Source organism: Melanotaenia boesemani, chromosome 4 (assembly GCF_017639745.1).
Source record: "Melanotaenia boesemani isolate fMelBoe1 chromosome 4, fMelBoe1.pri, whole genome shotgun sequence".
Lineage (NCBI taxonomy): Eukaryota > Metazoa > Chordata > Actinopteri > Atheriniformes > Melanotaeniidae > Melanotaenia > Melanotaenia boesemani.
Window position 1 is genome coordinate 18,655,931 of NC_055685.1, and position 21,291 is coordinate 18,677,221.

At 36.8% G+C, this 21,291-nt stretch overlaps 1 protein-coding gene across 3 annotated transcripts in view; it reads left to right on the forward strand.

The window, feature by feature from the left end:
* The window catches only part of arhgap10 (Rho GTPase activating protein 10), a 43,264-nt gene that overhangs the window by 4,351 nt on the left and 17,622 nt on the right, over positions 1–21,291 (forward strand). For 2 of the 3 annotated variants that reach the window (XM_041982900.1, XM_041982899.1), the window contains exons 2-16: positions 6,645–6,740; positions 7,003–7,064; positions 8,899–9,255; positions 11,036–11,146; positions 11,706–11,810; positions 12,122–12,251; positions 12,666–12,772; positions 12,906–13,000; positions 13,461–13,542; positions 13,736–13,778; positions 13,892–13,960; positions 14,413–14,487; positions 17,773–17,857; positions 19,568–19,626; positions 20,979–21,084. In XM_041982900.1, the coding sequence (XP_041838834.1) occupies positions 6,645–6,740; positions 7,003–7,064; positions 8,899–9,255; positions 11,036–11,146; positions 11,706–11,810; positions 12,122–12,251; positions 12,666–12,772; positions 12,906–13,000; positions 13,461–13,542; positions 13,736–13,778; positions 13,892–13,960; positions 14,413–14,487; positions 17,773–17,857; positions 19,568–19,626; positions 20,979–21,084 (1,582 nt within the window). The remainder of the gene's footprint in view (positions 1–6,644; positions 6,741–7,002; positions 7,065–8,898; positions 9,256–11,035; positions 11,147–11,705; positions 11,811–12,121; positions 12,252–12,665; positions 12,773–12,905; positions 13,001–13,460; positions 13,543–13,735; positions 13,779–13,891; positions 13,961–14,412; positions 14,488–17,772; positions 17,858–19,567; positions 19,627–20,978; positions 21,085–21,291) is intronic. The other variant, XM_041982901.1, reaches the window with a different exon arrangement.

Consider the following 21,291-nt stretch of genomic DNA (forward strand, 5'->3'; position numbering starts at 1 on the left):
TCTGCTGCTGTCTGTAATCACATTACTTGTTCTGCCAAGGAGCCACATCACAATCTTTCATTAAAATCGCATTAGCACAAGATGTGAACTCATGTGGGAGGAACGTTTTTATATCTCTCTTTCTGCAGAAAGAAACCTGCTATAAAAGTGTGTTGTGTGGCAATTCATCTGAAGCTCCTTTTTTGGTACGAGCACCTTTCACTGCATTATAAATTGCTACATGAATTTTTTTTTAACCAGTATTAGCTCTTTACCAGCAATTTTGTGTGTGATTGAATGGATGCTGTCCAGGGTAGCCTCAACCCTGTGTGCTCGTTTTGAGGCTCAAGGAAGTCATGAATGAAGTAATGCATGTTTTGTGGGCAGGGAGCTTGGGGGGAGGGACAGGCTGGGAGGGAATGGGTGAGCCAGCTTGGTCAGGGGCAAAGGTTGGAAGCAAGTGGAGCAGAAATTCAGCCTGGAAAAGATGAGAGTGAAACAGGAAGTACTGTGGAAAAGCAAAGCAAGGAAATGCTGAAGGCCTGGACCAGGCAAGCTCTGACCTGAGTGGCACATCTGATGAGAGTGTAGAAATCATAACAAACAACTCGCCAACATATGCCAATAAATACACTGCGGACTTCTTCGGCAGCTGGCCTTTGACATGCGCTTACATTTTATGGTTTGTTTTAGGAAAACCTTTGTTGCAGCATCCAGGATATTTAAAGTTTCCTGCTGTAAAACACAATGTGAATGATGGGGCAAAAGGCTCAGATGGTTAAAGTTTAGACTATTTTTATACTTTTTTAAAAAATATTCTTGCTTACAAACATTTTTTTGTGTTGTTCTGCAGCCTGTAACTATAGTGTTTTGTTTTTTCCACTTCTTTTAAACAGGGGCGTCAGTGCTTATGTCATAAAGTTGGTCATGTTTTTCATTTGTTTGTCCTGTTTTAGAGCAAGCTCACTTGTAATATCAGAGAGATGTAAGGTGGGGTCTGCATGACTCATTGTATAAAGCCAGTGCACTGGGGCCTCTGGTGTTTTGCAAAGAAACTAGCCAAGTTTGACAGTTCCCAGGTTTCCTTTGAAATGCCTTTGCTTTAAAAGGCAAAAATCAGGCGAAGCTTTTTGCCTCGGACCTTTGTGGGCCCCAGTGTGTGCTGTATTTCTATCTTGTGATAGCTCCTTTCTTTTGGAAAGCAGCTGTCATTTCAATCTTTCATCTAAAGCGTTTTTTCTTTCCTCACTGGTTGGATTAGGTTGATCTATTCTGTCTAAACGTCAGTATACACAATACATCCACACTGCTGTCACTAGTTTTCATTTTGCTCCATGTGGCCTGATGCTGATTTTTATTGGAACATCATGTTGCCAAATAACATTCATTCTTCATGTTGTATGTAGTGAAGTCTTTAGCTCATACACACATGTGGCTCTAATTAAGTTTGCATATCTGTTCATTTACATCAGTGTACTTGAAGTACACATCAGTTATCTTCAGTGATGTGAACCTTTAGCCTGGCTTTTTAAAATTGTTTGATGTTCTAATAAACTTCCTCACCACAACAACAGCACTTTAAAACATACGGAGAAGAAGCTGCGTGACTCATTAAGAAGCAAAACACTTACACAAAACAAAACCTTGCAAGAAGACTGTTACCATGTTCTGCATTAAAACCGTAAAACACTGTTGGATGCATGTCTCACATCCTCAGTAATGTCTGATTGTAATGGACCTGGGTCCAGATTAATAAACACTACACACACATAAAACCCATGCATACACCTTTTCCTACACACTAACCGGGATTGATGAAGGAGGTGTGTGTGCACCTCACACATTCTTTAGACTCTGTGCATACATGTTCTTGGAGCAGTTTAACCTGATATGGTGAAGTGGGGGAAAAAAAGGAATTTAACATAAAACAGACACTTAAAGATCTCTCCTTAGTGTGATAGTGGTTTTCTTTTGATTTTGTTTCCTATTAGTTTTTATGATGTGCTCATACTATGAATATCTGCAGCCATGTGTAAGTGTTGAGGCTTTTCTGCTCTTGTGTTGGATGGATCTTCCTGCACTTTTGGTGTCACAGGGCTGTTTTTCCTGGGCTGTGTGTAGAGCTGGGTTGGCTGGAGTCCTGATGCTGTTTTGTGCTGGTCAGTGTTTTTTTGTTGATAATCTGGCCATTCTTTTATTTTTTCTGCCTATAAACTTACAGCTGATTCTTGTGTTTGTTTTCTTTTTCATTCAACAATTTTTATTCTGTCTGAATCTCCAAACTAAGACCATCAGATATAATGGGTTTCAATTGCACTATTTCATTCATTTTTATTCAGTTTTTCCTTTATTTAACCACACAAAACAAGAGGAAAAAGCAGCAAATTAAAATTTTTTTCCCAACTTCTGTTCTTACTCTCAGGACCACCATCTGTAGAACAGAATGGGCCTCATTCACCAACCGTTCTTAACGAACAAATTTACAAACATTTTACAAAAATTGTGGCTTTCACCAAAATCTTTGTATCTTGGACTTGTTCTTAGCTAAGAACAAATCCCACAAACACTCTGGAGTACTCCTACGAACATCTGAAAGCCAACACGTTTAAACAAAATCAACATTTGTGTTACTGCTGTTCTGTTCATTAAATTCTAAGAATAAAACTACAGTTATGGTTTTATCATTTATAAATAACTTTTGGTCAAGTAAAAAACATTTTGCTAGTCAAGATGGATCCTATTCTATTGCTGGTCGGCCTCTAACACCGTCAGTGCAAAAGATTGCACACACACCAGATCCGTTTCCTCAACCACAAGAATATCACTTCATAAATGTCTATAGTCACCTGTGACTCCCAGATCCACCTGCTGATGAGCTCTTCTTATTACAATAATTAGTTTTATTAAGAATTCAAGGTTATTTCCTAGTTAATAACATCTACCAGACTCAGGTGGAGTCGCCGTTTTAAATTTGCAGCTCACCATGTGATTATTTAAGATTAAGTGAACACCTTTAAAATGAGTAAAATCAGGCTTCATTGCACATCTTTATTATTTTTTGTTTTCATTCATCGGTTTGACATTCTGTTTGTTGTTTTTCCTCGTCTGTTTCTCTTCTGTCGGTTTGCACGCGGCCTGTAAGTTATGACTTTTATGAGCGTTTTTTGGGCGTTTACCTATACAAAGTAGGGCCAACTAGTCCGTCCTCTCAGCTTCGAGGAGATTGGTATTGGTTTTCATAAAAAAAAACTTCTCATGCACAACTTAAGAACAAATTTAAGAAGATATTGGTGAATGAGGCACAATGAGAGCAAAAGCCATATTTCACTGATAAGTGACAATAAGTGTGTTTTCATTCTTTGAAATAGTCCGTTTTCTTTGCTTTTGCTTTCATTGTCATGTCAGTTTAGTTACCGTGGAAACTATATATGCAAATGACTATTTAGGATGGTGTGTACACCCATTCATGGCTAAAAATGGGAGTAAACATGAGATTTGTGATGTAAACAGTTTGTGTTTGCTTGTCAGCATGTTGATCTAGAAGATGACGACTTTGTTAAGGTGCAGCTTTGTGTTTCCAAAACATGTTTCATTATGGTGTGGAGCAGCGGATTTTTCCACTCAGCATTCAGTATTTTTTTTCCTTTTGGAGTCCTACAGCTAACCAACAAGGCCTCTAAAGGGTATTTCGTTTCCTGTAAGGTCAACAGCTTAATGGGCTCTTTAACATTATACAGTAGGTCATTACAGAACTTCTTCTAAGTTTAAAGTCCAGCTGCTGACCAATTCTCATTGCACCATGTGAAACTTCCAGCAAATTCTGAAAGGAAAAAAAAAAAAAAAGATATCCATTGTCTGTTTCTGCATCTTCTTTTAGTGGTTAAAGCAAAGTCACAGCTGTATAAAGGTCACGAAGTAGGGATGTGACGATTACAGATTTCTTTTAGTACGAATATTGTTAAAGAAATAATCACGATTTTACGATTATCAAGATTATTCTGCATTAATTAATTTCCCAAAACAATAAATGTGTGAACACGCCATATTGCTGTTTAAGTTCTAATTAGGGCTGTCACAATTAATACCTTAATGCAAGATTAATCTGTGTAATTAATGTTTGTTTTTTCACATTAATGCATAAACAACAAAGTCAACACTTATGCCACAGTCAAAATCTGAATTTGGCATTATCTCTGCGAGAAAAGCTAATTTGGACATGTAGGTTCCTTGTCACAGCAGTGAACCGAATCCACCAAAAACCATTTTATCCTCCTTTTTTATGAAATTTCTGACAATTTCAAGCCTTTGCATCTAGAGGATAGATGCAGGATTTAATATATCAAATAACTTTGTTTTCGCTCCCTGCACAAGTTGTGACATGTGCTTGTGATCAGACATGATCTTTTATGTAAAATAACGATATTGAGGAATCTTTACGATTAAATAATCATGGTGTTTAATACCGCCATTAATTGTAAAATTAGGTAATCGTGATATCCTTACCCTGGAGAAACCTTTATTTAAAGCATCAACTTCCTTTTTTTGAGAGCAGCTGGACATCTTGCCAAATGTAATGCAGAAGTTGCTGCACTTGAAGTAATTGTCTCACTTATTTTTAGGAAGTATACATACGTATGTATGTTTAGTTTTCAGTTCAAGACACCTTGTATAGTTATATGATTGTTTTATAAAATTCTGTTTAAGTTTTATGGTTATTGTGGGGTGGTTTAATTAGGTGTAAAGCAAATAATTTTGAATCAGGATTTGATCTGTATCACGAATTGATTTCTGAATGGAATTGTGGCCAAAAGAATCAGAATTGAATCAGATTGAATTAATTTACTGAAGAAGAATGTGTCAGTATAGACCTGTTTATGTTTAGATAAAGACCAGATTAGACCAGACTAACCATTGTCACCTATCATGGAGTCACACGCCCTGTCCTGGGTTCTTGCTGTCCGTGTGGTTTAGATTCCTCTGAGATTTACAGTCATTTCAAAGAAAATAGCTACGTTCAGCATATTGGTTTGTATGTGTAATCACCTGGCTTGCTTGTATCTGCCAAACCTTTGTTGTAAAATAAACACTCAGTTAACACATTACATTCACACCATCATGTCATGTACTTCTATGACAGGAGATTTTTATGAAAACATATTTTGAGACAAAATTTTCTTGGCATGAGTTTTTAATTTCTTTATGCTTGTTAAACATCTAGTTTTATCATTCATATGATACATTTGCAGAAATTAGGAATGTAGACTATGCTATTCTTTTTTTTTTTTTTTAAGATTTTTCAATATTTTTATGTTTTTGTTTTGTGTGCACACTTTATTATTTTCATCCAATCAACAATCACCTCACACAACCCCAAATGCACAAAAACATTTCCTTCCAGGGCTTTTTAAAAGTCTGCTTCAAGAATAAACGCGTGTTAACACTGCCATACTAAAACTGTCCCATTTTCTGGAAAAGCCTTGAGTTTGAATAACTTTAAATACATATTCACTGACGTTTTTATGTGTGTTGGGATTGCATAGGTTTGATTTTGTGTGGAAGAGTGGCCAGCAGTGAATTTCATGGTAATGTTTGAGGCAGAAGCCGTGTCCTTTGTCTCAGGCTAAGGGAAATAATTCTACACGCCGCTCACATGTTTGGACTTTGGGTCATACTAGATTTAATCCACAGCATGTGTTCACACTGCCCAAATATCCTGGTCTACAAGCAGCCTGGTAGAAATGAACATTTAATTAAAGTTAAACTGCTACTATGAACTAATTAAAAAAATGATTAATTCTGGATAGTTGATTTAACATTTTATTAGTCAGTGTAATACACAGGTCAAAATAAGTAATACTTTGGGCATCTATAAGATTAAAAAGACTTCCTAGAACATGTTGAGTGTGTGTTCTAGATTTTCTCTTTAAGCTTCTTTTGTCTGGACTTTGTCTGTGAAATATTTTGACAAAGATTTTTAATTAAATTCTTCCTGATTAAGAAGTGATTTGATGTTTTTGAGAATAATTTGAAGACTTTTCTGCTGTACTGCTGCATGTTTGTAACGTGTAATTACACAAAAACTCAGACCAGTTGTTTCAACATTTCCGGTAAAGTTTGGTCTATTTTATTGAAGACAATACAGTAAATCGAAATCGAAAATGACGTGACATGTCATTCTCATGTATATCTTCTGCTATATCTGTATCCAGAATTTATTGAATAGATTGTTTGCTAACAACATAAAATTTTTTTTTTTTACTTCTTCCCTTCCCTGTGTAATGTTTGATTTGTACATAGATAGTTGAATGTAGTCTGCACCTGTTATGCTGCGGTGAGACTGTGGTGCACTTAGATTTGACACTTAACAGGATGTACCTGTAAGTGTAGACAGGATGTTTACAGCTTGGCTAACTGTAGTGCATCAGACCTACTTCTCATGCCAGCTTATAATATTGTATATAAATAAATTCCTAGCGTAGTCTCTTTATCATGAAAATGGCAAGCTGTCCTTGTTCTTGTGTGTGTGTGTGTGTGTGTGTGTTGTTCAAATGTTTTCCACTCAGTACATCTGGTAGACTTTGCAATTGTCATTATATTTGTGTACACTTGGCAGCATGTGAAATACACCACACTTAATGGTTTTCTATTTTAAAATCTTGTTTTAGAGCTTGGGATGGCACAGAGAAAGTTCGCTCAGTGTCTGGGAGAGTTTCAGTTTGAGTACATTGGAGATGCAAAGACAGATGATGAGAAATGCATCGGTAAGTGAGGCTTTTCCTCTTCAAATGATGGACTAATCACTAAGACTTAACCATTGGTTTTGCCAAGAATGCATAGACACACACTTAAAATGCTTGTTTAGAGTTCTTTCTTTACCAGCAAATTAAAAAGAGATGCTTGTGTGTGCCTGCTATTTGTAATAACAGTACTGTGTCTTTTGCATTTGGGCCAGAGACATATACATGGTAGGAAAATGTCCCTATGTTGATCAAGTGTTGATTTATTTTATTTTTGCTTCTTCAGATGAATCTTTGCAGGAATTCTCCGTTTTCCTTAAAAACCTAGAAGACCAAAGAGAACTGATGGTGAGGACAAATGATCAAAATGTGTTTGGAAACCAGGGAAATCTACATTTGTACTATACACATGAGTTGCACATACATTACAGTTTGTGTAATTATTTCCTAAAACCCATGTGTGTTTATTTTTGTGTAAGTGTGAACATGTTTAAAAGGGATAGAATGTGATAACAAAACCAGAACTTTTCTTTGCATCCCTGAAAATAGCTTTTCCTCCATTTCTCAGCTTCCTCTAAATGGGTCAAATTAGTGATTCAAGTAATTAACCTGGATCATGATAAATACATAAGCAGGAGTATTTTCTTGTTGCTTACATTAACTCAGCTAGAGTTGTCTTTACTGACACACATGGCACCATGATGAAATCTTCATGAACTATTTCTGGTTATGTATAATCAAAATCAGCAATGCCTCCATCGAAAAAGCTTAAGAGGTTACAATTTTTCCCTCACACAAGTCATTCAACCAGTCATAGTTTATAAACTAAACAATAAATCTTGGTTGATTTTTAAATCTTTTTTTAGGGGGTAATTCAGTGTGTTAATTTATGCAAACTACTGTTTTACAGTTATCATTAAATTAAACAGTGGTTCAGATTATTCTAAGTAATTACTGCATGTATAGAATAAATAATGTGTGTAGCCTGTTAGCAGTCTCTCCCCGACACGTTTGTGAGTGTGCATGTTCAAACAAGATTTAGGTACACAGGCACAAGCTTGCCTGAGCTTCAGGAGTCAGATGTCCATAAAGTCTGTACAGACATAGACACATTACATACACATGTGAACAGTAATAATTCATTTAAAAAACTAGAAAACATGATTTCATAGTATGCATATGCATCTCTTCAGTATCCCATAAACACCCAATGTTTATCTATGTGAAACTCTCTATGTGTATTTCCAAAAAACTTTCACCTGTTGCTGCCTCTACACACACACACTCATAACATTCCAGTGCACTATGCATCCACAGCATCTAGCAGGTAGAGCCAATCAGCCCCCTAGTGACTGCATTGGTATTGATGGTTTTTAAACATCTACTCCTCTTGCACCTGTCTGTTCACCTGTCACATCACCTGTCTGGGGTTGGCTGTAGTTAGGATAGGACTGTATAATGACAATATGACCCAAGCTTTAAATACCAAGATTGCTGTCATTATCCTCAGCTGGCAGCAAATCCAAAGCAATGCAACTCCCTTATCATAAAACTAAACTTTACCACAGGCTGCAATATGAAAAGCTGCAAATTTATTTGCACGCACACACACACACAAAAAAAAAAAAAGAAAAAAAAAAATCACTGCCCTAATAGGAAGTGAAATGCATGTCATGTTTTTGCGATGTATTTGACTAGCAAAATTAATGGCCTTTGATAATTTTTCAAATAGGGATGTGCAGTTTCCAGAGTGTGAGACTGTATAAATGGCCACCCCCTTCTAACACTTGTGTGTAATGTCTGAGGTAAGGGTGTGAACCATCCTCAGTCACTGACTGACTGCCAGTCTTAGACCACAGTGGTAAGCACTTCTTAGCAGTGTGATGACATCACAGTTGCAAAGTGAGCCAAAGGACGTTCAAGCACAGGCATGTCCTGCCGTCAGCACAGCAGAAAATCCAGTAGAACATTTTAGTAAAAAGCACCATAGTTTTCAGGGTTGTGTCCAAAATTAATAGTTTAATATGCATGTTTTTAGGCATGGGAGAAAGACCAAAGCAAATGCATAATTCACAATTTATATTAATTTCTTCAAAACCCACAATAAACTTTCTAAAACCTCAGAAATTAATCTCTAAGCATGTGGTGAAGGATGATGATGAAATGTGTTTTCTCGCCTTAGATGAGAAACATCACAGAAACTTTAATGAAACCTCTGGAGAAGTTCAGGAAAGAGCAGCTCGGTACAGTGAGGGTAACGTATGATAGTTTATTGCCTTTTGTCTGTTTGTATAGCATAGTTTACATTTCAATGCTTGTAGCATATGAATATTCATACACTTGTAGTTTAAATTTATTATGCTTTATTTCTAAAATTAATGGTTTTTTTCTTTCTCCAACTATTATACAACTTTTTTTTTCTTTTTACTCTTTTAAGGCGGAAAGAAAAAGGTATGAAAAAGAGACAGAGAAGTACTACAGCTCTCTGGAAAAGCTTCTGAATATGTCGGCGAAGAAGAAAGAGCCACAGCTACAGGAGGTATTTATCCTTGCCTGAATTTTGAGATAGATGTGTAGCATGCAGCAAACGAATGTATTATGACAAAAAGAGAAATGGAAGCAGACATTTGTGTTTAGTTTGTTTCTGTCTGGCACTATGAGGAGGAGTCTTCATACACAGCCTGGTGGAGTGTGTTTGAGTTTCCACTGACAAGCCTTGCAGCAGTGGCTTTCCTCATATGCTTGAAAAGGAAATCTTTGCTCTTTTGCACCATACCACCAAGTCAGCCTTGGCTTTGTTTCATGTTGATGCCATTAAATGCTCACACATACATTGTATACACACCACCACAGAGGACACTTGAATCTGTTGAACATTATTTCCACAGGCTGTTCCGTGTTCCCAGACTCCTATGACACAAGAGTAGGTGATATCAACACAAGCCACAAGAGTTGTGACCTGTATTAACACTTCATTCACCGTTCCATCAACTTACTAAACAGTAAATATATTATTGACATGTGAATGATATGTGAATTTCTAGTTAACTTGTTTTCTTTTTTCAGGGAAGTAATTGGACCTGTATGTTTAGCAGCTATTACTCTTTAGTAAACAATATTTAGAAGGTTGCTGTAGTAAAAGTACACTGTACAAGCATTTCTCTGAAAACATTGTGGCAGCTGCCAGTTCCACACTGTTGAATACATCTGTATCTTTGTTCTTTTTAGAATTTTAAAGCCTTTTTTTAGGTAGCTGGGCTGGCAAATTGTTCTCAAATACAAGCTTTCAGTGGAAGAAAATCTATATCTTTTCTGTGGGGAAATTTTCTCCCAGGTGGTGTCTAAAGACACAATTGGTTAGAATAACAGCTCACTATTAACCTGTCAATCTGGCAATACAGGTCATTTTTAAGAATTCATATATAGATGGTTTTCTCTGCCTCTCACCAAATGTCAGCTGTGATATGTTTCACCTTCTTATGCTGCTGTAAGTCAGGCAGGTATAGAAAAAGTGATGGATATAATTTTTTGCCATTCTGTTATTTGATATGTACAAGTTGTTCTCACTTCAGCAGACATTTATGCAGAGGACAGCCAGTAAAATATTTTATAGTTTGAATGACAATGACTGCTTTTCTTGTCCTTGAATAAGTACCCCTCAGTGTGCACTTCCTTACATTTACCTCTGCAAGGTGGAGGTAATTCAGCAGCATTAGTTTGCAGGATCTGGATATTTTTTTTCAGGAATTCTCCGAAATGGAATACGAAATAAGTGATTAGGTTTAGGAGGTGATCTGGATCACCGCCTGGATCCAGGAATTTTTTAAAGGATTCTTTACTATAGGGAGATAGGGATCATTTTACCATTAGAGCTTCAAAATAAAAAATAATGCCCACAACCATTGAAAAAAAATTATGAAATAAAATTTATAATGAATTGGCGTAAGTCTGAACTCCTACTGCTTTTAGTTTCTCCTGTCCTTCCTGCTAAGCTCTTATTTGTGTGTGTGCGTGCATGCTTGTGAATGGCTTTTCTTTATCTGAATCAAGAGGTAAAGAATAGAAAGTACTGTATACTATACAGATCATACAAGCATTAAAGCCAGGCTTGGTATTTTTTGTGATATTTTTACTTTTTTTGGCTAAACTATCAAATATTGATCTACCAACTGCTGATAATCCTCAAACGGAGTCATGCCACACCAAGAAATAAAAAGACCCAGTTCCTCAATCTGCAATGTACCTCAGTATTACTTTGTTGTTTCCACATGTCTGTATGTGGCTATAATTATCTCCGTGTGTGTTCTCCACCTCTTCAGGCAGACATTCAGGTTGAAGCCATGAGACAGCACTTTCAGGAGGTGTCGCTTCAATATGTGTGCCAGCTACAGGATATTCAAGAGAGAAAGAAGTTTGAGTGTGTGGAACCGGTGAGTCACAGAACGGAGTGGTGCTCATATGGCTTAAAGGATACACTGGAGGATATATTTAAAGACTACCTTCAGACAATTATGATGTGCCCATGCATGCATTATGCACATTAGCAACTAAACTAGGTTGCTGTTTCAAAGAACACCTTTTAGCTGTGTGCAAAAATGAACGTTTCCATTTGTTGCTGCTTGCTAAGGCTCTTCTTTCATGAAAAACAACTGGAGACAAATTTGTACTAAATAGGCTGATACAGTGAAAATTACTCAATTTAGTTGAATATGTCAGACTCTGCGTCAGACTAACTCAGAATGAAAGCGTTGAAAGCTGTTGCTGAGTCATGCCTCAGTGAAAAATCTTCCTGGCATGATGAAGATCTTGGAAATATAAGTGCTTTATGACATACGCAAGTGTATCCTTCATTAAAACAAAGGCAATATATGATTTTTCAAATGGCCAAAAGTTTTAAACTTGCATGAAAATGCTTTATTGGTTCAAATGTGTTTTCAGTTTTACTTTCCCTTGATGGTTCCTTACATGTGCATTTCTCATATCTTGTAGATGCTGGCCTTTTTTCAGACCGTCTTCACGTTTTATCACCAGGGCTTCGAGCTTGCCAAGGACTTTGATCATTATAAAAGAGCACTACAGATTAATATTCAGAATGTAAGAAATATTTTTCTTGTCTCATAATATTTCTGTTTTTAATAAAGAGATGAAAGCAAACCATTCCAAACCACTGAAATCTACTGTCTTCCTCTCAGCTCGTGGTCTGACAGGTTGTTGGCAGTGTGTTTTGGTTTTGCTAAAAATCTTCCATGTGTTTCATCACTGTGGTCTTTTTTGCTGGGGCTAATTGGGCTTTCTGGGGACATTCATAAATTATGATTTGCATTGGCCTTTTGTTTGGAAGACTATCCTACTTGGCATCAGGAGGTCACTTCCTGGAGTGATAATTTGCTTCCTCTCTCTCCCAGACAAGAAATCGATTTGAGGGCACACGATCAGAAGTGCACGAGCTGATGAAGAGAATCAGAGAGACACCACAAGAATACAGACAAACCAGCCCTATTAGTTGTGAAGGTTACCTCTATATACAGGAAAAACGTAAGGCTGTATTATTTGAATGTTTTACTTTGTGTGTTGACATGCACTCAAGCACCAACTCAAGGCAAGCATATGTGCAAAACATAAAAGAAAATTTTGCTGTTTTCAGAGGAGTTTATGTTTGTTTTTGCTCCAGTTCAGCTATTGTAAAAAAATCAAATGGAGTTAATAAAGCAGAATTTATATGTAAGACAGTCATACATAGGAAGTAATAGTAACTCTGATGTAGATATGATGTTAAAATGGAAACCAAGCATCTTTTTCTTGTCTAAAACTTGGCTCCACTCCTTACCCTTGGAAATCCTCATTGAAATATAGCAGCATTACTGCAGCAACTTTCAGCAGCCATGCAAAGGAAGGCAGATTGTTAATTTATGTTTTGATAGATATACACATGATATTTAATTTTTCTAGGACCACCCCCCTTTGGTTCAAGTTGGGTCAAGCGCTACTGCACGTTTGTGAAAGAACAGAAGATTCTGCACATGGTGACTTTTGACCACAGATCAGGTGGAAAGATTGTGAGTCAGTGCTGAGGCAGTGCTGTGGCAAACTGTTGCCACACATTTAGTTTATCTTAACTGTCTTTGTGATATTCTTTTTTTTTTTGTCACCAAAAACGTTCCAAATGTGAAGAGTGATCATTGTTTTCAGGGTGAGACGGAGTCCGTCACGCTCAAATCCTGTCTCCGCAAAACAACAGACATGTTGGATCGCAGATTCTGTTTAGACCTGGACATAACAGATCGGTATGTTATTACTTTACTCCGTTTGGCAAATGTATCAGGATGAAATCAAACTTGTGTTACCACAAGGCCACAAAAAAACTTACTGTACTTCAGTACTGCCCATGAGTTCAGCCTTACACTTGCCGTTTGTAGCTCTGTGTTTTTGGATTGCAGAGGGCAGGACAGCCGGACCCTGCTGTAACAGATACCCCATTTTGACACACATGTTAATCATGCCCTGCCTAGTATTTATAGAACAGCAATACCTCCAGTTTAGAATGGAAATTTGAGTACACACATCCACTCTGTAGATGTCATGAATAAATCCAAGGTGCACGATCCTTTGGCAGTGTTTTTTTTTTTTTTTTTAGAAAATATTAAATATTAAAAAATTAGATGTTTTGTGCAGCTGACACTTGCTTAACTGTACAGAGCCTCTTATGCTTTGCCTAATGCTAATGTGGCACACTCACTTTTCCAGACCAGGAACGGTGCTTACAGTACAGGCCTTGTCAGAGGATGACCACAAGTTCTGGATGCATGCTATGGGCGGGAAGGAACCTGTGAGTCAGCCGTTACAGTTTCATCACTCACCACACAAATTCATCTCACTTGACTTTTCTGTGGTTTGCTGAGCTCCCATCTTATCTTATGTTGACACACTTGCATGGTTGTGTACTTCACTATACATGAAATAGATCTGATCTATCTCACAGCTGTTAAAATTTAATGTTGCTTTTCTCTCTCTATTCTCAGATTGGTAGCTATCTTGGGAGGACACTTTCTAAAGAGAGAGGAAGTAAGTTTCTAACCACATTAAATCTCATGTCTGTAACAGAATATCAAAAAGATTACAATAAACTATAACTGTGTTAACTAGTTTTAAACTTATCTTTTTCCTATTGCTTGTAGTTGATGCCCAGTTGGATGATGTGGGTTTAAGTTTTGTGAAGAATTCCATCAATGCAATAGAGACAAGAGGTGAGCTTATAATATATTGGTTTATGGATAGGTGAAATACTACAGAAAGACTGGAAGAGTTTTATTTTAGATGCATATAAAGTTATTATTGGTGTATGACATGACCACATCTGCAGTATCTTCATTTGTACACAAGGGGGCATAATTTCTCCAGTATTGACATTAAAGGCTGCCGAGCCACAACTGCACGTGATATGCATTGATGTACAAATGCTGCTCATTGTGTAGCACTAACGATATAATTTGCTTCAGTACCGACATGATTTCTGACCTCCTTGTCAAGTAAAAAGTGTTTTTGGCCCATTTCCTGTTACCTCTTTTCTTTATGCAAGCAGAACTTGTCTTATAATACTTCATATTCATTTATCAGAAATGTAAAATCCAGAGAAAGGTATTTGTTATTTTGGGATAGATGTATATTTTCAATTGTTGGTATCATAATTTCTTATTAGGTATTAATGACCAAGGCCTGTACAGAGTTGGAGGGGTAACCTCAAAGGTCCAGAAGTTCCTCTCATTAATGATTGGTGAGTTAGTCATTTCTTCTTTCTTTCTCTGTTCTGCAAAATGTTGCACTGAACATTTTTGATAGGACTAGTGTTACCAATAAGTTAAGAATTTATTCTATGTGACACTGCCCAATCTGCATGAACAGGGCGGATCCTATTCAAGCTATTGTATTACTTTTTTGATTTTCTTTAACAACACCCCTAAGACTGTCTCTCCAGTGCTCGTGGCAGGCTTATCCTCTCTGTTGCCGTTCCCAATTTCTTTAGTGCCTTTCACTCGTCTTGGTTCTTTTTCACTCATCTCCTCTCCATTTGAGGTTGTCCTTTGTCCTTTTGTAGTTCTATGTCTGTCTTTTGGTTTCCTGCTGTCTCCAGCAGACAGAAGCTCACTTTCAGCTGTGTTCAGAATGACAACTAACTCAAGCAGCCACCAGCTTGCCTCTACTTCCTCTCTCAAACCTTCCAGCTTCACAACCTGTCGACTCATTCAGTACACTCTGCCACAAAACTTTAGAAGTTTTTTAGAGTCTCAATACAGTATGAAAAGTTTTACCTCTAGTTTTAGCATTATGTATATTATTGCTATTGATAGGAAGATACAGCCGAAATGTTCCAAATGATTTAATGTGTTGAATAAGTGAGGTAATTTTATTAAACCACCCAAACCAAAGTTACAGTTAATGTGTGAGTTTTCTTATATATGCAACAATAATAGTCTTACTTCTACACTGATACATTCACAAACATTTTTATGCGTACAGCAGTTCAAAGTGAGTGGGTGAAACAAGCTTTAAACTCTGAAGAAAGACTTTGGATCATCCCACTCTTCCTCCTTTTCAGTTTTCACCCACCAACATGGCCATGGTCCAGTCAGCTCAAACAGACATCATTACAGAACAAAGAAAGAAAACAGCATTTTTAAAAACTTGAATGACAGTCAATGTTATCACAGGAGGAAGACTTAAAAAGTTAACGTCTCTCAGTGTCTGAGTTAAGACAGGCTGGGCAGGAAACTGTGATGAATGTCTAGATATGCCTGAAGAAGCTGCTAAATAGGAACAGACAAATCTGAGAAATAGTCAGAGATATTTACAGAGATCAACTTGATTCATTGACCATTACCATGGTTTCAGGTCATGAATGTAATAAGCACTAAATAATGTGTCCATTCGTGGCGGCTCATTCATCATCAGAGACCTGAATAGAAAGCAATTATGTTTCCTTTGATGCTGCTGAATGATATGAGTTATAAACAGTACCTTGAGGTATTGCTTTGTAAGTTTCATGGGTTGGCATGTAAACTCTACATGGAAATATTTTCCCACTGTGACATTTCTCACAGTATTTCTAGAAGGCTGATGTCTTTGGCTGAAGTCCTCTGCTATTTCATCTCACCTGGTTAACCATACCCGGACACTGATGTGTTTTTAGCCTGAGGGACACGGTCCACTTAAGTAAAACCAATGCTTGGTTTACATTACAGCTAGACAAGTTTGGACAGCCCATGATAATTTTTTTTAAAGCGGGTATAGCAGTTGATAATGTAATAACAGCCAATAATGTAACACCTGCTAATAATGTAATAATTTGGCAGGTTTTAAATGTAACAACGTAATGCCTTGTCTATAATGTAATAAAGTTTTTGAGCCGAGAAACTAATAACATTTTGCAATAATGTAATATGTTTATGACATTATTGGCTGGTTATTACTGGCCTAGCATGAAAAAAAGATCCTTTGAAAATGTAATAACTGCAGCCAATAATATAATACATAAATAGGACTTTGATGTTGTTCCCTGGAAAATTTAACAGGAATCATAAGATGAAGCTTGAAAGAGAAGTTGAACTGATTTCTAAATGGTCACAGTTTGAAAGTGGTATAATGGCTTGTCTTTTCTTCATATGATAAAAATTTTGACCGTGAAAAAAAAAAAAAAAAAAAAATCCAACATCTGATAGTTGTTTTTCTGTTTGGTGTATGTGTTACCCTGGCGACCAGCAGCTGTGAGGAAGTATGCTGGCTTCTTGAGAGGTCGAAAAATGATTAAAAGATCAAGTTTGTCATAACTTGAACACACAGGACGTGTCAAGGGGAAGAGAGTGGATAGTTGCGTTGTCTACAGTTAAGGGAAAAAAATAAAACTGAACAAAAATTGTCCGGAATTTCCTCTGTGCCTTACCAACATATGCTTACACTTCCTTTAGTTTTCACCTTGGCATCCATTATATAGCGTAAAAGTTTCAGTCTGAAGCGTTCCTATCTCCATATGTCATATTATTATAAATTTCAACATCACAGCTTTAGTTCAACACATATTATTTTATTTCTCTTTCAACCTGGACCAATCAGTGTGTCCCCTGCTTTGAAAATGTTTTATGATCAGACGAATGTTTAAAATTTAACAGACTTTTCCTTTTAAGTGGCATTTGTACGATGAAAATAATTTTTGCATGTACTGGGCTCATATCATGATCTGCACTTCTAACTTTAGATATTCTGCTAAAGTTACCACATTGTACTGTAATGTTCCCAAGGGCTTGATAGCAAAGGTAAAAAAAAAAGTAAAAGTTAGACTTTGTGGTTTTTTCTGTTCTATAGTTGCAGTTTTACAATTACTACTCAAACTGTGTCTTTTTGCCGACCAGGCTAAATAAAGTCTGTTAGTGCAAGAACTCATTAGTCTTGCACAGAGACACACACCTGGTTACAGGGATTTAGTTTTACAAGTCAACTCTTGCCAGGTTATTTTTACCTCTTACCAGCAGAGAAACTCAATGTCTATAGTGCTTAGGCTAAATAAGAAAAACACTCTTTACTAGTAACAGACCACATCGCACCCATGGGGTCAGCATAGTGAGTCAGGCCCTGAGTGGCTCATCACTGACACTTTGCACTTTCACATCCTCTGTAATTCATCAGAGGTTACTTAAGGTGTTACTAAAGCCCCCCTGAATCTCCCGCATAACACACCCGTGGAGTCCCAGTGGAGTCAGTGAAGTAATAAGGGATTAGTTAAACTTCTAATGAGTATAGAACCAGCAAGCTCTTCACAGGAGCGGCAACTTTCCTTCACATCCACTGAGACTACACTCAGTCCCAAAGACTAATGGCAATCCTTTTATCCTCACATGGCTAATTACAAGTTCCATATTTATATTACATGTTTGGACTATCTAGGCACACAAAATAGCGCATATTTGTTGACTGTGCATAAGACAAATAGAGTGGCTCTTGGTGACTTTGTGTTTATTCATAAGTCAGTAAACTTCTGTTGTGATAACTTGTTGCATGATTCATTTAGATGAGAAGAACAATGAATTGGATCTGTCAGCCAGTGAAGACTGGGACGTCAAGACAGTAACAAGTGCACTAAAGCTCTATCTGAGGTAAGGGTCAGTTGTATGACACACAACTTTAAACTAGTTGCTCTACAAAGAAGAAGAATTGTTAACACTGTTAGTAATGTTAATTTGCTGTTGAGTGATTGTTTATAGTAGTAATTGTAACAGCTGTTGATTTTGTGTATAAAGGTTAATTATTTAGATGAACATACATAAAAACACTTGAGATTTATGAGTCATGTTCACGGGAGGCTGTTTTTCAGGGTGGAAGCTCATCTTACCTTATTTTCAGAGCACTTCTCTCAAGCGCTTATTATTGCTAGGTTACCAAAACTGTTGTCAGTAACAGCCGGCATCGGTGTCTCCTCTGTTACTGATGACAGCATTAACAATGTTTAACCCTTCCCCCTCTTTTGATTCGTCTTAGTGAGTGTGGGAAAAGTGACATTTATGAGCCTGGCTGTGTTTCAGAAAGTAAATGACTTTTAACTGTGTGCACAGAAGAAACCAGTTTAAAAAAAAAGATCCATACGTTAAAATATTGCTGGGCGATATGAACCAAATCATGAGATTTGGTTCATATCGCCCAAATATCTAGATATTTTTTACCTGAATCCTGATATACAATATATATCTCGATATATATATTTTTTGTCAAGAGTTTAGAATTTTCCTGTGTTATGTATCCATCCATTTTCTATATCACTTGGTGCAATTTGGGTCGCGGGGAAGCTGGAGCCCATCCCACCAATTAGCAGGCGAGAGGTTGTTATGTATTTATATATTATATACCCAATAATAATATTCTTTTATTTTTTTCCTTTTTTTCTTCAAACATTAAAATATTTACTAGAAACTGATGCATTTATGGTCCATTAACAGTCATTATTTCCATACACTACTAAATTTGCAATGAATGTTTTCTGTTAAGATGTTTATTCACATTCTTCTTTACTTTCACAATTCATTTTCATTTGTATATTTTTTTCTTTTCAATGTGAAATTGTTCTGATAAATTAGCATAAAATATATTTATTTGTTAGATAGGTAAAGAAGATCAAATATATATATATATATATATATATATATATATATATATATATATATATATATATATATATAAAATTTAAGGTCAAAAGTCTGAACCCAAATAAAAAACAAATTTTTACCTGAAAAGAAAGTATACTGTCACCATAGAAACAGTAAGCTGGGGTCCTGACACCAATATTGGTCTGAATTATACTGATTTGTGTCAATATTAAAATTAAATTATAACTTAAGAAAATAAATAAAAAAACATTAAAAACTAAAATGTAACTTGAACACCACAGTTAGTAATTTTTTTTTTATAACATATCATGCAAGCTAATACGTTTTCAGTAAAAATACTAATATGTAACATTTAGTTCAGTTTAAATATTGTTCAAGCTACTGAATAAGCATATCCATATCTTTTTACGTCTTTGACCTGCAGAAATAAAGCAGGGGTCAAACATTACAGTTTCCTCTGTGGCTAAATACTTTTGGCCATGATCCAGCTGCAGTGTGAAAGTACCTTCAGATGAACTTGGTTATCTCAACGTGTGCACCTTCTAATTCCATCCCCTGGCCTGGTCACATTAATCATTGCTGTGTGCAGGCACTATAAAATAGTGTGCCAGCTATTTCTGTCCCCCTTGCTCACTTTGACTCTCCTTCTCCACCTCTATCCTCCCACCACCACCCCTTCTCTTCCCTCTCACTGTCTCTGTGAAGGAGCCTCCCTGAGCCATTGATGACCTATGGACTTTACAAAGAGTTCATCAGCCCTGCAAGTAAGTTTCGCCTCCTCATATACTAACTCTTCATTAGAGTGCAGACTATAAGCACACAGCTGTTTATCTTGGTGCTGGCTGAAGTTGAAAATTGAAAGTTATTGGAGTTGAAATTTGTGAAGTAAAAAAATAATTCAAAGTTAAAAAGATACTTGACCTTTTCAAACAAAACAGTTTGCTAGTCTTTTGGGAGAAAGTCAGTGCATTAATTTGCTGATTCTTTTTAAAGTTAAGTGCAGTCTGGCAGCTCTTGCGTAGTATTATGTGTCTTGAATGTTAATTAGCAACTTAATGCCTTTATATTCTTTCAGTTGTCAGTATACTTGTATTGATTTTGACTTTGTCAAAGAGTTTTGAAGCTGACTTTAGCAGAAATTTGGAAGTTTTGTAACAGTGTAACTAACCATACACATTCAAAATGCTTGTGTGGGCTTATGTTAATTTTGACATACTGTTTACCTGTATAACATTGCTAAATAAGCCTTTATAAAGTTGAGATCATAATTGTCCAGTTACCTTTTAACAACAAAAACACACCTTTTTTCACCCACACAACATAATGTCTGTATGAAATATTTTCAAAGCATGCTAAACTTGAATCTTATTACAACAAGTGCTATAATTGGATCAGGTTGACATTTTTATCAGGCGCTTGCAATGCCCTCATAACGAGGGGGAAAAAATGGATTAGCAATGAATATTTTTTGATGGATGACAGCATCCATAAGAAGCTTTTTCCATGTTTAAATCCTTGTCGTTCCCATAGTAATGATATTTTGTGTGTCTGTGTGTTGCTGTGTGGGCGGTCAGATGCCAGTGTGTGAGGAAATGTTTAAAGGAGGATCTCGGAGGTTTTAACACAACCCTTTTACACGATAACGACAGTAACGTAAAGCTATCTCTCCCGCCAGCATAGTGGTCCATGCTGCCAAATTCAGAGATGCTTCAGCCCATGTATCACCATCACACCTCTTCTTCCATTTATTTGAACAGGAATGTATCTTTCTGCAATACTTAATCTCTTACACCTGAGGGTTATAGACTCATTACTGTGTCCTGAAAGATCCAGTAACTTTTGCTGAATTTTTAATCATCATGCTTGCCTGAAATACATTTTCTAGTGCCTTTAAAGTTTAGAAGTTTCCTTCTTCCTCTAGTTTGGTGTGGGTTTTATCTCAAAATTTGACTGTTTACTGCTCGCATTGACAGTGTATGCAGTGTTACATCATCTGCTTAAATTTTTTCGAAGTGAATTATGTGATCTGAGCAGTGTTGGCTTTTTGCCAATTTGGGAGCTCAGAGAAATCCTTGCAGTTTAAAATGAGTGCATGGCTGTTTCTGTGTTTGAACAGAGGGCGGTAGTCCTGAGTCTCGCATCCAAGCCGTCCACTGCCTGGTCCACAAACTACCAGAGAGGAATCGACAAGTCCTCGGGCTGCTTATGAAGCATCTGGCCAAGTGAGTGGTCATAGTTCACCCCATCTCCGCCTCCTCTCTCTCAGTTCTCTTTCTGCTCTTCATGTCTGTCTCCTCGTTCTCACTCCACATGCTTTTTCTCTCCATCTCCCTCACTCCCACTCTCTTCACTCCCCCTTCCCTGCTGTCACTCCATCTCTTCTCTGTCTACTCAGTGACTGCTCGGTAAGAAAATTAATGCAGCTTTCC